General features: G+C 38.3%; 1 protein-coding gene across 1 annotated transcript; it reads left to right on the top strand.

Moving 5' to 3' along the window:
• The first annotated feature begins 2,513 nt into the window (after positions 1 to 2,513).
• frg1 (FSHD region gene 1) lies at positions 2,514 to 15,184 on the top strand. The gene is made up of 7 exons (XM_085163139.1): positions 2,514 to 2,657; positions 3,662 to 3,729; positions 4,005 to 4,127; positions 8,613 to 8,670; positions 9,008 to 9,155; positions 14,024 to 14,181; positions 14,842 to 15,184. Exons 1-7 carry the CDS (start codon positions 2,599 to 2,601, stop codon positions 14,876 to 14,878), a joined length of 651 nt encoding a protein of 216 aa, XP_085019265.1. The 5' UTR covers positions 2,514 to 2,598; the 3' UTR covers positions 14,879 to 15,184.
• The last annotated feature ends 600 nt before the right edge of the window (positions 15,185 to 15,784 follow it).

The raw sequence follows: 15,784 nt of genomic DNA, 5'->3' as shown, positions 1-15,784 counted from the left end.
TTCAGTTTCAAAGTAAGTGCTGAACCAAAAACCTCCTTGTGATTCCTTTGGTTGTTAGCAGATTGCCACGGTTGGCTGTAGTTTTTATTCCTTACAAGAATTTGCAAACTACTAGCTCAGCTGTAGTAAAACTTCTCCATTTGTGGTTTGCATTGCACTTTTCATAGTTTCATTACAGCTCAGAGAGTATCTGATCAGTGTTTATAGATAAGTCCATCGCTTCCATGCAAACTATGGGTATCCAGCAATACACTAGTGGTCAAAGCAATCAGAAGGAGACTTTTGATAACAGGTTGGGGAACATACATTTTTTCAACAGCAACAGGTGATTACCAGGGGATTCCTGACTGGCCTGCAAACCTGCATGATTTGGAAACGAGCAGTCATTTTCCCAGCAATTGCCATCAGCCTCCAGTGGCCACCCACAACTAGTTGGGGAATGCTCATGATCGGTGGTTTCCAGATGGTTGCGGACCAGTCTTAGATTGTGTGACTGTGACTGATTCGTTTGATCCTACATTATAACAACAATTTTCACATGTTCATGTGAGTGCTGAAGTCTCCAAGGAGCTATGGAGTCCTCAGGCAGAGCCCCTTCTAGGAAATTCACCAAAACACTCCAAGAAGGCCAGAAAAGGTCTGAAAAGCTGTTTGGCGTTTATGCACAGGCAAGAGTCTAAACCTTACCCTCCATGACTCAAAGTCATACAGAAGTGACTCTGGTCAGGGGGGTCATATGATTGTTGGGCTTTTCTCTGTATCTATGAAGCGCCTTGAGGCGACATTTGTTGTGATTTGGCGCTATATAAATAAAATTGAATTGAATTGAAATTGAATTGAAGTGGCTCTCTCTCGCTGCTTCCGGGTCAGGAAACGGGGGACTCTTCTTTCATAACCACATTTTTGTTCTTGCCCTCCAAAACAATCGAAATACTCACCAAAAAATAAGATCTCAGCAAAATCTCTATTAAAAAACAATCCTAACTAAAATCTTGATAGTCTGTTGATATAGAAAACATGATAATTCATGTATCTTTAAAAAATGACCACCAGAATGTTCTTCAATCTGGCAACCAAAATGATTTTCTTAATATTAAACTCTTATCAAGCTTTACAGGGATTTCTTTTTTATCCAAAAAAAACAAACAAAACCCACCCATATATCTTCTTATGTATTAATATGTGGGACATTTGTGTTGCAGCAACGTGCTGCAACTGGATGTAATTGTTACTTTTATGCTCGGGTCCTAAAGTATCAGTTAGTGTGTTACCATTTCATTTGACATCGTCCTTATTTACTTCATTTTAAGGACTCTAAGCTTAATCACTCAGCTCTCTCAGTAAAACTTATGACTGTTTAATCCCATCAGCAGCAGGGATTGATGTCAGAGTATTACTGAATTTGACAAATGACAGAAGCAGTACAACTGGGATTCAGTTCTTGGTAAAATGTTGATTCATGATTTCTGAAAACCCTACTTTCCAACTTCCCTCAAGCTTACAGGACTTTGCTAAACAGATTAATCTTCCACACTCAAAATCAACTTTTCCTCAAGCACAGCAACACAAGGAGTTTCACGGAGGCATTACAGCCATCTCACTATTGCATCAGTCAACAAGTTTTGTGCGAGTTAAGATGGTTGCAGATGTTTGTTTTTTTTACAGAGTTCTTACCAGCTGAGTTTTATTGCATTAGGCAGATAGCACAAGATACTGTGTAATTTATTTTAATTCTTGACAGTATCCACAAATGATTTATTACTTCCTGTCATGGTCATTCCTGCTAATGAGGCATCATTAGCATACATGGTTACATAAGGACATCTGCCAGAGGTCAGCAGCACTAACCCAGTCAACCACGCCTCCTCCACCTACCCTGATTGGTGTCTTTTTATGAATTTGTGAGAAGGGTCTTATGGGTTTGACTCAGAGACCATTTAACATTTTGTGCGTGTGTGTGTGTTTGTTTTTTGTTTTTTTTAAAAAGAGATAAATGCCACTTTTTCAGATCCTGACTGTGTATATAAAATTATATGGTGCATAAAAAATATTTATGACCTAATAAATGACAAAGAGCAAAGTTTATTTAGTGTGGTTTGAGTCTGGGAGGGATTTTATTATGTTATTTTATGATGTTTCTAAAGTAGTTTACCCTGACTGATTACTGAACTGTGATTATCTGTCAAAATGCTTCTGTACTAATTCGTATATTTGCAAATGTAGCACAGAATTAAAAAAAAGATTCATGTGAAATAATGTAATTTTATATACTAACATTCAAAAATTTTGAATGTCATACCATTACAACAGTATGCTATTTGCTGTACTAATTGCACATTATATTCTAACCACACTCTACCTTGTTCTACAGAGTACTTAACTTAATTTGTTTTTCTATGATTAGTATTTTTGTACTTTTGATTAGTTGTATATATTTACTACGGTAGCAGGTAGCAATATTTCATTCATTTGGATTTACAAATGAATGAAATGTGGGCTGAACGGTCAGGTTCAGAATGTTACTTCGCAGCCACCGTACTTTTCTGAACGGGAAACGGCGTTTGTTTGTTGTCTTACCTGTTAACATTAGCTAAAGACATGGCGGAATACGCACACGTAAAATCTACCAAACTGGTTTTAAAAGGTCATAATAAAGGGTAAGGGCTATTTTTGCTTTGTGGCATTACCCGATGCCACCTCAACTACTTTCGGGGCTTATTATGTGCTCTCTTCTCTGCTAGCTTTAATTAATACGCTAGGCTAGGCTAACAGTAATGGTACAAAGAAGAAACTTACCTCTTAGCCCGTAGTTAACCAACATATCTACAGTCTTTAAGGTTGGACAGGAACGTTTTTGAAAAAAAGGGCTTTGCAAGTGAAATAATTACCAGTCAAAATAAACAGAAAGATTTAAAGATAAAGCGTGGTGTTAAACCACCAACCTGAAGGCTTTCCTAAAGCATAAGTTAACTGGAGTAACATAAACTAATCTGTTAGCAATGTTAAAGAAAGTGTAAGTGAGAGAGAAAGAACTACAAAGAAAAAAAATAAGCCACATTATGCAGCATGACACTGCAAAAAAAATATCATATTTATTATAAGGAACATAAATAACTTCATAAAATGAAAGCTCCGAGCTATAGCTAAGACGCACTCAGAAAAATTCGAAAACATTGGACTTGTTTGTATTTTGTTGCATTTGTAAAGCCAAACTCGTTTTTGAGTTTGGGTTAAAATTCACTAGAGCTGAATACTTTTATGGAGAAACAGACGTCCTGAAACCCTTTATCCATATTAAATAATAAATGATAATATTCATTTGGTATTGCTTAGTATTTAGTATATATTATTTGGTATTATTCCAAGAGAATGGACGTTGCATTTCAAGGAAAATGCTTGGATATTGCAAGGTCTATTTTGTAATTAAATTTAGCTACTGTACAAATTAAGACATTTTTGATGTGTGAAAAAAGTAATAAAATACTAAAACAAAGCAGTCTGCCTATTTACTTGACACAAACATTTTCTTTACATAGGAATATGTATATATGTATTGTAATAACTTTGTAGCTGGCAGGGTAAAATATACCCACATTAATTTGTCTATTAACTAGAGCTCATTAAGAAGCTGATCTTTTCCATCTTGATATTAATGTCACAGGAAAAAGAAGAAAAACAAAGATAAGAAAAGAAAAGCCACAGATGAAGAGGAAAGGCTTGATATTGTTGGTATGTATATCTTCTGTATTTTACATTAGTATTTTGTCCATTAAGCAGTAAGTGTTCTTTGAGCATACAAACAGCTAAGATGATATTTGTTTCAGATATAAAAACGAATAAATTAGAGGGGTCTGTTCAAACTCATTTAAACTCATTCAAACATTAACATTCTTGTTACATTCATGACTGAAGGAATATATTCTTCCCTTCTGTTAATGTCTCTTAAATTCACAGTAGTGCCATGCATTATTTAAGCTCTGACATGGACCTTTTTTTCTCACTAGGTGGCTGGTGGTCTGTAAGCAGCTTTGGAGAAATTACAGGAACAGTTGCCATAGAGATGCAGAACAAGTCATACATCCATGCCCTGGATACCGGTCTCTTCACACTCGGTTCACCACACAAAGGTAAGAGGAGAGACTGGGGTTACATCCAAATCGAACTCATTTTTTTTCAAAGGTTCAGCTATTTCTGCAGCTCATGGCTTATTCTAGAGACAGTGGAAGTTATTAGCTGATAAATAGTGTAAAACTATTTGAAGTCTGTGTCCTGTGCTGTATCTATACAGCATAGAGCTAAATTTCATTCAAGGTTTTTTTTATTATTATTTGTTTGTTTTAAGCGACATGAGACATTATCATGAAATCTGAACTCAGATTGTGCAAAGAAACTTGGAAGTGCTTAGTGGATAGCGCTAGGCTAGCAGTAGGCTGCCTGTACTAAGCAATGTGGATGAGGGTTTGGAATTTAATGTGGTTTAAAATAAGCAGTAAGCTGGAATTATTTCTTCTCAGTCGGTAAGCAACAACATCTACCTGCTGTTATCCAGCTTTGTGTTTTCATATGACCGTAGCATGCTATTGAAATGTTATTGTCATTGTTTAAAAGCATATTCTTAGGCTTTTGTAATCCTTTGTACAGCAGCTTATTATTACAGTTAGCCATGTTGCTAATGATTGGCAGTCCAAACGCATGCCAACTAATACAACGGAAAGGTTAGCAAGTAGATCAAGTATGATCCACTAAGGTAATGCTAATATAAACAAAGAATATGTACATGGATACTCCTTTCCATTCTTCTCTTTGTACAAAAAGGAGTGTGTGAATCTAGGATTTAATTTTTAATGACATGATTATTCTAGTTTGTGCTCATAGTTATTTATTTTGTGTTCATCACTCTGCCTGCTGTGTTCAGTGTTGTTTTTATATTAGGAGTAAAACAGGAAAGTTATGTGATGTGGCATTTTTTTTATTTTGTTTTGGGTCTTGTTTTGTTTTTTATGGGACTGTACGAAGTCCAAACCAGAAGTTTCACCCTGTTCAAGTTTTGTCCATCCCCTTTGCCTTCCTTACTTTGGGGAAATGGACAAATGAAGCTGAATGTGGTGAGTTGAGTTTGAGGTGATTATGTGGATTAAAAAAAACAAAACAAAAGCAGACATGTGATGGCAGGCCCCTCAGCTCAGGTCATTTGCACCTCAGATGTGGTCATTAAAGTAGAACTTTGCACTGGGAGCCTGAGCCTGTCGCTGAATTTATGGTATATGACCTGCTGACTTTGCATGTTTGTGGTGGAGTGGAGCTCTCATCACCCCTAACTAGGGCTGTGCGATATTACGAAAGATATCTGATGACGTAATTAAAACATCTATCGTTTCATATTATAATGCTATCATTTGTTTCGTGGTGTGGCAAAATACACTGTATAGAGCAATATTTTTTCATCGTTTGGATGGTCACTACATGGATGCAGGCACAGAGAATACCAGCATGGCTACTGGAGATGAAGCAGAACCAGGTAGCTCCAAACAGAAGGACCAGTCAAAACAAATCGAGGACCTTATTTCTAAACAAGGGGCTACCTCTGTTCATTGACATGGTTTGGTTATGAAAAGTCTGATATGGGCCAGAAAACTGAACTATGCAAATTATGCCACAAATCGGTCCCCACCACAGACAAAATGCAGTCATTAACAAAGAATGCCGTAAAACTATTGCTGCAAAAGGTAGCAGTACCATGAATTTATTCTACCAGCTGAAAAGTCTTCCACTGCAAAATGAGACAGTTTAATCTCGGCATGTCCACGTCTCCCCACACACCAAAGAAAATGTTAAATAAATCAGCTGTGATACCTGTGACTATTCCTCGTCAATTGTTTTTCTAGTCACTGTTTACGCTTTTGTTTCTGTAATTTGAGGTTTATTGTAAAATTTTTATATGTTAGAAGCATGAAGGAGCACATTCTTAATTTCAGTTGTTTTATTTTGTCTCCTAAATTCTATGGCACTATATTGTTGAAAATAACATTTGTATACCGTGTATTGTGATATAGTCAAAAAATGCCGTGATATTAGATTTTCCTCATATCGTCCAGCCCTACTCCTAACACAAAAATTTGCATCGCCCTCTCTCTGAGGTCTTATATGATCAGATGATAATTGTACATCTACTAACACAGTGGTTCCCAATTTTTTTTTTTGCTAGGCCCCCTTTGTTTTACAAGAAAAATGTCTCAAACCTCAAACATTTAGTAAACAATTAAGCAAATACAAGTAAACTGCAATAAATTACAGGTAGTATTAAAATAAACTACGTCCACACCTACACGGGTATTTTTGAAAACGCAGCTGTTTCTGTGCGTTCTGACCTTTTGTCCACACGTAAACTGGATTTCATATCACCAAAAACTGAGATTTTTTTAAAACTCCTTTTTTGCGTTTACGTGTGGACGAGGAATACAGAGTTCGTCACGCAACGTCAAAGGTATGTGCCTTTTTTCACGTCACGCTGTGTGCCACATTATTGTTTACATGAGATGAATTGCAGAATGGCAGATAGAGACAAAATACTTGCAGTTACTATCCCTCCATTTACAAAGGCAGAGGCGTCACGGTGTAATTATTTTACGTGTAGTTGTTTTTTCCTGTGTAATAATATTCAACATTGCTATCAATACATTTTTTCAAAAAATGCCTCTCTGTGCAAAATGGGTTTAAAAAAATAAACAACTGTGGGATACTTTTTGTCCGTGATTTGAACCGGGGGAACAAATCTTGGCAGGATCAGCCTGATATTATTTGTATCCCGCTGTAACTTTACTGTATAAAGAGCTAACAACTCCAAAATGTCAGGAGTAGTTACTCATTACAAGTGTTTGTGAACTAAAAATCAAGAATGTGATTGTTTGTCCGTGATTTGAACAGCCCAGCGCTGCTCCCGACGCAGGGGAAACTAATTCTGTCGCGGAGACCTACCTTGGCACTTGTGCAGGTGAAGCCAAAGGGAAGATATGCTTCACCAGATATGCTTGGAAGGAAGTTGGTTTGGAAACATATTTGGCGATGCTTCATCTCCTGCTTTGCGTTTGTGTGGGCGCCCCGTCAAAAAAACTGTCCATTATGCTAGCAGTGTCCAAGTGTTCTTTTTTTTTTTTCTTTTCATACTGCACCCCCCCTGCAATGGCTCTGCACCCCCCCTAGTGGGCGGGCCCCACACTTTGGGAACCTCTGTACTAACAGATGAAACAGTGATCATATTTTTCTGTATCAGAAAGAAAACGCATAGTTATTTTTAGGCTTGTTGTTTCATAATATATCAGTAGTGCTGCAGTAGTCCAAAAGAGCTCCGTATCAGCTCAGGATGCTTTTCTTTGACAGTCAAAATAGTAATCACAATAATTAATTTGAGGATTTTTTTTCTCAATTGTCTGGAATTTTATAAACAGAACATTTTCTTGTTTGCAACACTTTCAGACTATTTTATGTGTATACTTATCTACATGATGTTGATTATGGGCAAGGATAATTGAAGCAGGATTATACGGAGGGGGGGGGTCACTGTGTACAGTAGGATATAAGTGGTTCTGCCTTTCATTTTGTCATTTTAAATGAAGATGTAAAGTCTGCAGCTTTTTACTTATTCCATGCTCGTGCAAACTTGAGAAGCAAAAACCTAATCTGGGGTGAGGTTTACCGTAGGCTCCTGGATTCGCCTTCAGTCCACAAAGCAGTAATTACTTACGCAGTAAATCCAGACACCAGACTGAAAAGGCTGAACAGGGGTTGACTTGAGGAGGAGGATAGAGCCAACTCTGAGTTTTCACCCATTTCTGCCTTCAGGCACTTCTGAGGAAGCGCTTTTCATTGACACAGTCCTCTCAGAACAGAGACACTGCTAACAATTAATTCAGACCACATTTATTGAGAACCTGTGAAAATGGCTGGAAGATTGAAACATCCCAATTCCCTTAGTGGGTCCTCATCCTCTGCATGCGCAAACACCAATTTCCAGTAGATGAAAGAGGGCACAAGCTAGAGCACCGAGAGGGAGATGAAAGATTTCATCGTCTTTACTGAGATTTCTACACTGATGCCACTCTGTGGATGTTTCAGCCTTTTAGAAATGTTCAGTCACCTACAGGTCAGCAGAAACATGCGGATGTTCTTTTAGCCACCCCACTGGGTCACAGTCAGACATATTCCAAACATAATCAGTGTATGTCACATTTGTTTCTGTGTTTCATTAATGCATTCTTTAACATCTCAGAGTCTGCTCTGCGTTGACCTGAATGATGGACTGTGAATTCCTCAAAGCTCTGACTGATGGTAAATGTCAGAAAGTAGCCTCATCTCAGGCACCCAGAGCACAGCACTGTATAACCAGAGGGTCTGCATCATTTATGAAAAACATACATAAGTAAAATACAAAACGGGTTCAAAGATTCAAAGGTTCAAACTCTAAATATTGAATTAGGACAAACTTTGTATAGGGTTCAAAAAATGGAATAAAGCCAAGATTATAATGAGAGCAATAATATAACACTTAAACAATCTGAAGAGGGCCACTGACACCTGTAAAATCTTTAAAAGGCAAACGTTGCTTTGTGTTTCAGATGATGAAGGACCAGATCCTCCCGAACAGTTTACTGCCATCAAGCTCTCAGACACACGGTGAGTATACAAAGATAAACTGCATTGTTTTTTCATCTTCTCACCAGTAGATTTATTACCCCATTTCTGCATTTTATATTAAGGATCTGTTTCTATTGTCAAGATGTACACAAGTAATTTACCAGCCCATGGGCAATCAATCCTTGAAGATACGCTGCCTGTTACAGAGCTATTTCTTATGCATTAGTTTCAGTGATAGATCTCAGATTCATACACTAATGTTATTGAACTATTCTTTTCACAGAGAAACACATATTCTGTGGCGAGCGTGTTTTGAATATTAGATTAGCCTTTCTTACAAATCTGTTTAGGGTTTTTTTCTTTTTTGCTGTCGCAGGATAGCCTTGAAGTCTGGATATGGAAAGTACCTCGGCATCAGCTCTGAGGGTGTGGTGATGGGGCGCTCTGATGCCATTGGCTCCAGGGAACAATGGGAACCAGTCTTCCAGGATGTGAGTAAATCTTCTAATCGATGTATGCCACCAGTTCAATAATGATATGCAGAGCTGCTGTTTGAGTTTCTTTCTAGTCCAGTGACTTTTTTGCAGAAAACAAACGCCTCTTTTCAAGATTCCAGATTGGTAGCTTGAGTAGTTTCTGGTGGTGACAGAAAATGTGGCTTAATCCCACAGGTCACAAAACTATTGATTTTATTATTAATGTCAATTTCAGTTATTCTGGCAGACTCATGCTGCACATATTTGAGTCTGCCAGCAGCAGGGCTGTGAAAGAAGTTTGTTACCTCATAAAGAGATGTGCAGCGTGCTGAATGCAGCTCACTGTGGCTTCTGCTCATTGTTTTTTATCTTATAAGTATAATATATATATGTAATATATATTATACTTATATAAAACATGCTGAATACTATAGCCATACAGTGATAAATCCTGAAACCTACTGAATTCTCTGTGATTATGTCAAAATATAACTCAACCCACCAATTAAATGCTGCAGCTGCCGGGAACGTTCACATTGCATTAGCAGTAAGTTGATACGGCCTTTGTTTGTTTTTGTTTAGTTTTCTTTTTGTTTTTGCTGTTGGCACAGTTACCCAGTTTGTATTATTGCAGGTCGCGACTGAACATCTGACATTTATTTTGAAAATTAGAGTTGCTTGATCTCACACTACAGCATCAGCATAATAGGCCAAAACAAGCAGGTGCAGCCCCCACACTACCCCTCCTCTTCCTTTGTGTTTCATTTACATCCACCTGGAAGCTTGTGACGATCCAACCGAAAACCAACCCGTCGCTATATAATACAATAAATGTCCCTAGCAAGTTGTCGTCAAGTAATTTCACTTGTACAATTGTTTGCCTTTTGTGGCTGAATGCTCTCTGACTTCCTATTTTTTCATTGCCGTGTTAGAAGAGACTCTTTTTAATAAAAGGGACAGTGTTTTCAAAGGAACGAGGTTCATATAGATATGGATGGCCAGGCTGCCGAAACATAGAATAGAAAACCTTAGATACTTTATTCTCTGCTAATGAAGCTATCACTCCACTAAATCTAGTAAATGGTTGCACTGGGTTTATTGAACCCTTCTCGATAGAGTACACCAGCCAGATTTAACTGCTAAAGGCACTGGATTAAAATAAGAAAAATAATGATTATGTCATAGTTTCTAATTGCCTTCATTATCAAAGTGGCTGCCAACAAACACTGGAGGGACCCTGGCGTCTTACTTTTAATTGGTGTGCAGCCTTTTAGTCCCTTTACTGTCTGACTTTATACTCTGAAGAGATGATTTGGTTAAAAAGGCAGTCGCACAAATTTAATCAGTGCATTTACTAGCCCGCTAGCAGCAGCACCACTGTGCAGTGAAGTGCAGAGAACACGTGCATGTGAAGATAGAAATCTAAACAAAGATAACAGGCTAAATAAAGATAAAAAATTAAAGCATCAGATAATGCTGTGAACACTAAGTTGCTCTACTGATCGCACCGACGCAAGTAAGATAATAGACTAAACAATTAGTGGTCTGATAAGACATTTGATTATATTTACTTGGGTTTTCTCTTTTTTTCATATGTTTTGGATACCTTCAAACTTGCAGAAGAATGATAAATGTTTTTAATAAGAACTTTATATTCTTGAAATTTGTAAATATTTGTCTCCGTGAGTGCCAGCAGTTAGTATTTGAAACACAACATGCATATTTTGTGGTTGTGTCACATCGTGTAAAAGGATCGCTTATGTTTTAGTTCCTTTGTTTTGTTTTTGTTCAACCAGCCCCAAATTCATACAACACGCCTCTCGACTGACATTAAGCCCATGGGAGATGGCATTTACCTGAAGTTATGAGCAACTAGCTCATTATGCAGAAAGCATCTGCCTTATCACTGCAGCGTGCTGCTTGCCTTCATGCTTTGTTGAAACTATAAACAAGCTGCCCAGCACAACCTTGAAACTCTTTTACATCAAATATTGGGCAACCTTTCATGCCTGTCACAACAACCAATCCCACTGCAATTCTAATGAAGAAAAAATGTTAAGTTCTCTTATATTTTCTTTGGAATCATCTCCGATAAAAGGGTTATCGGAAATTAGAATAAGTAAATGTTATAATTACCTGTTATTCTTTGCTAAGTTCAGTAGATGCTTTTGTGCTCCATTAATGTGAAGTTTAACTAGAAGTTTCTGTTCTCTTTCAAAATAGGCCAGTGAAAAAGAGGACGTTGTAATTTATTGACGTCCATGTTTCAAAGGTGACCAGAAAAAGCGGCTGCATGTACCACGGCCCACTGCTTTAAAAAAAAAGGCTTGTAGCAAGCAGTGAAACACAGATAAGCTGATGTGCTTATGTGAGGCGTTGCAAGATGGTTAAAATGATAGGAAAAGAGGGATATCTGACAGGGAATTACTGTATCTATAGCAAAGCTATAGGTATCAGTATGAATTCTCATCGATAAGCTACTCAAAAAACAACGTAGTTAAACTAGTTTCACCTCCAGTGTTTACAACGTCATAAAAACATTAAATTCAAAGGCATTCATTAAGAGGTACCAGGTACTTTTTTAGCACCTACTTTACTGGGTTTCCAAGTGAGTGGAGTCGCATGCCACTGATTGGCCAGCCAGTGGCATCACTCGACGAGTGAAAGCAACTTTTTGAAACCCAACAACAAGGGAAACAGCAGCACAAAAAAACCAACACCGTGTCTTTGAGTCTGACTAAAAGCTGTAGACCGAGCAGCAGATGTACCATCGCCTCAACGTTCTTCATTGTTTTGTTGTGTTTGTGTTGCATACAAATGACATCAAAAGACTTTTGGCCATGTTGCTACGGCGACCTGACACACATTGAGGTGGCTCTCAGTTGTAATGGAAAACAACCAAAACCAGATTGAGCCGAGTAGGTACTAGTGGAAAAGAGGGATAACACTTCTTTTATATGACATATCATTTGTAATATTTCAGCGTAAGTAAATCATCTGAACCCCGACCACACTGCTGGTCACAACTTCTCGATGTTCCAATCAGTGAGCTGCATCTACACATGATGCTTCGGTTTCAGAGGTTAGAAGACTGAAAAATGCCCAAATTAAAATCGTTATGTTAGAAAAGGCCAAAGCTTAATGCCCGTTGGGTTAATCTCTGCATCCACACAGGAAACGATTCGTGTCGATGTTACGATCAGAGATCATAGAAAACCACTGCCTTCGGTTTGGTGATGATGTCACTACAGTGGAAACACACTAGCAACCAGAGTTTGGGAGCTCTCAAGATAAACTTTAGCACAGGATACTGGTGATTGGCATATGGCAGAGTAGTAAATACATTCAGAGGGTTGCCTAGACAACCCGAGCCTGGACCAACCATCAGCTTCAAAATGATCATCACCTTTTTCCGTCCCATTTTCTGTAAATCATAAACTCTACTTTGATAAGCTTTCTTTGTAAAAATTCATACTGCTAATAGAATTTGTCTTACAAGCACTTGATGCTTCCATCCATCCATCTTCATCCGCTTTATCCGAGGCCGGGTCGCAGGGGCAGCAGCCTAAGCAAAGAGGCCCAGACCTCCCTCTCCCCAGCCACCTCCTCCAGCTTATCCGGGGGAACACCAAGGCGTTCCCAGGCCAGCCGAGAGATATAATCTCTCCAGCGTGTCCTGGGTCTGCCCCGGGGCCTCCTCCCGGTGGGACATGCCTGGAACACCTCACCCAGGAGGCGCCCAGGGGGCATCCTTGTCAGATGCCCAAACCACCTCAGCTGGCTCCTTTCGATGTGGAGCAGCAGCGGCTCTACTCTGAGCCCCTCCCGGATGGCCGAACTTCTCACCCTATCTCTAAGGGAGAGGCCAGCCACCCTTCGGAGGAAGCTCATTTATTGATGCTTCCTATCAGTAATTAAATGTAATATTTTGCAATACTAATTACAGTTTCCGCCGAGCACCATCTGCCTCCCCAAAACCAGGGAGGAAAATAAAAGAAAACAAACAGTAATTTCTTTATCCTCACAATTATCTTCAAGTGTCAGTCTCTACTGACAAGATTTGAAGAGCAAAAACACTTGCCTGGGTGTGAAGAAGATCACGCCTAAAGGATCTGCCTCATCAATCCAATGCCTTTAAAGGCACAATTGATGGTCTGCTGTAAAAGCGTGATGAGAAGGCAGGCAGCGGCGCATTTTCGCTTCCAATGCTTCAAGTGTTTTATATACAGCCTGTCTGTGGCCTATTAAGTTCCGGGCAATATGTCTGAAGCTGTGTTTTTGTTAGTTTTTTTGCTTGGCATGCTTTGGCTTTCGTTGGCCACTCTATTATTTGTTTTAGATGAATGCGGGGGAAATGGACTCATCTTGCTGACATGTTGATAATGGCTGCCCTTGAGCCTGTGTCTTGATGTAGTGTTTAGTGTCTGAAATGCTTTTCAGGATGGAGTGTGCCTTGGGAACGGCAAAACGCAGGCAGAATGGGAGAGAAAGTAAATATCAGAGAGGTTTCCGGCACACTGCCGTGCTTGTTTATGAAGGTTTTGTCTCAGATATTTAAGTATGTTGTTAAGGTGGCTTATGTTAAAATGAGGGATTATTTGAAGCTTTTTTCCAGGAACTTTATGATATTCAGGTGAAGCTTATTCAGATGCACAGCAACATGTATTAATTAAAGGGGAAATCCTACTACCCACTTCAACGCTTCCGGCAGCTGAGTATTTAAATAAGAGCACTGTATGCGTGGTCGCTGGTGGCAGCTGGTAGGCTTAACCACTCAGCCTTTTGCTGTTTAGGTGCCACTGTCAACATTTAGATAATACTTGGGAGCATTATTTGGAATTATTTTTTAAGGTTTTAGCTGCTTATAAAGCCTTGATGTCATTGAACATTTCTCTGTGTGTGTGTGTTAATTAGATAGTGAGGTTTTTTTTCTAATACCATTATTAATGTGTGTGTCTTACAGGAAGAAGTTTCAGAGTTTTCAAGATCGAAGGCTCAGGGTTAATGAGGGCGACGCCACTGTCCTAAAGAAAGCCAGGACGGATGGAAAATTTCATGAAGCTTTGCTCGACAGGTGTGAAAATAAGTGTATTATATCCTTACTGTCAGCCACTTACGCTTCTTTTAATGAGCGCTCTCTGTTAAGGGATCTTCTTTCTCAAAAAAGTGTTTATACCTGAAGTTGTTAAATTCAAAGTGCCAGAGGAGTGTTTTGTGTAAAAAGAAAGCACTCAGATACTGCAGAGGCCTGTGTGTTCACACACTGTGTAATACAAAGCAATGAAAAGGTGGCAATCAAGATCAGCATGTGTGCGTTCAAAATCCACTTTATACCTGCACTTCACTTCTGTTTGTGATTCCCTTTCAAAGATAAAGCTGATAGCAGTTTTACATCTCTAAATGAAGATTTGCTTTGGAAAAAATCTCAATTGAAAAATTCAAGTGGGATTCAAGGGTTTAGAAAAAAACTGGAGGGTATATATATTTTTGTTTCTTTTCTGATTTAGTTTTTTTACACAGTGAAATTTTCAGAGGTTTTATCCTACTTTGGTGTGTTGGCATAATCTTTATCTACTCTTATGGTATATAAAGTCTTACACAAATCAGTGTAACTCTGTAGTTACCGTTTAGAGCAGTTTTTAAATTCATGTTATTCTAATCATGGAATTAATACACGTATTATTTGCACTGACTAACCCTGAATATAAGATGTCCTTTTTTTTTTTTATTGCAGGCGAAGCAAAATGAAAGCAGACAGGTACTGCAAGTGAAGAATGTGGATTGCTGTCATACCTTTGTAAATGAATGCATTTTATAGATTTGATCATATGACATGGGATTATGACTGTCAGTGTTTTATGTATTTTGAATAAACTTTTAATGTTTATTTTGTTTTGTGTCCTTTTTTACAGCCATGTTCATCTTTGTGAGATTCTTTGCTTTGCTCTGGAGTAAAAATTGTGTCTAATGTTTGTGGAATGCTTTTGCAACCTTTGATAGGAATCAAATGGCCTGTATAGTTGTATTTAATATGTGAGCTATGAAGATTATTTAGTGGGAAATTAACTACAGGCTGATGTTTAACTAAGCTTTAATGAAAGGCAGCAATACCTAATTCGTTAATCCATAACTTAGTTTGACAGTACTCTGTGTGCTTCAGTATTTGCAATGATTTTATGCAACAAGGTTACATGAATGCAACTCAAAAGAGGTAGTGAATTCACTTACACAACTCAGCATGTGTTTTACCCTCCACTGCAGGCATTTATCCTTGATGCATTACTAAATGGGCACACTGGGCACATGCCCAAGGATTATGGGGGCATAGATATTACACGTTTTCACCTGCAAAATATTGGTGTGAATGAAACCTAGTCTAGAATGAGTTATAAAATGAATACAACCAGTTTCAAAATCAAACAAAGATACTTAAGTACCAAAAAGAGAGAACACTACAAGGGGATGCAAATCAGTTACAAAATACTTTTGTATCAGGGCAGTGCTGGTGCTCTCACTGTTTTAGGATGTGTATTCATTTCAGTTCACCCCCCATAGTTAGACACATTAGTTGCCAGATATTTTCTTAAATGTATCCTCGCTTGTTGAGTTAGCCAGAACCTAATTGTTATCCATAGTCCCTTCCTGTAGTCAGAATTATAAACAACCTTCAGAAAAAA

Source organism: Neolamprologus multifasciatus, chromosome 6, assembly GCF_963576455.1.
Source record: "Neolamprologus multifasciatus chromosome 6, fNeoMul1.2, whole genome shotgun sequence".
Classification (NCBI taxonomy): domain Eukaryota; kingdom Metazoa; phylum Chordata; class Actinopteri; order Cichliformes; family Cichlidae; genus Neolamprologus; species Neolamprologus multifasciatus.
Note: the sequence above shows the minus strand (reverse complement) of the source record. Positions and strands in the feature narration are given on the sequence as shown.

What these genes read in the sequence shown, in the direction of transcription:
- frg1 (XM_085163139.1), top strand. Translation starts at nt 2,599, where the DNA reads ATGGCGGAATACGCACACGTAAAATCTACCAAACTGGTTTTAAAAGGT. An exon ending in ACTCGGTTCACCACACAAAG is followed by an intron (nt 4,128 to 8,612) that starts GTAAGAGGAGAG and finishes TTTGTGTTTCAG; the next exon opens with ATGATGAAGGACCAGATCCT. An exon ending in CATGAAGCTTTGCTCGACAG is followed by an intron (nt 14,182 to 14,841) that starts GTGTGAAAATAA and finishes TTTTTATTGCAG; the next exon opens with GCGAAGCAAAATGAAAGCAG.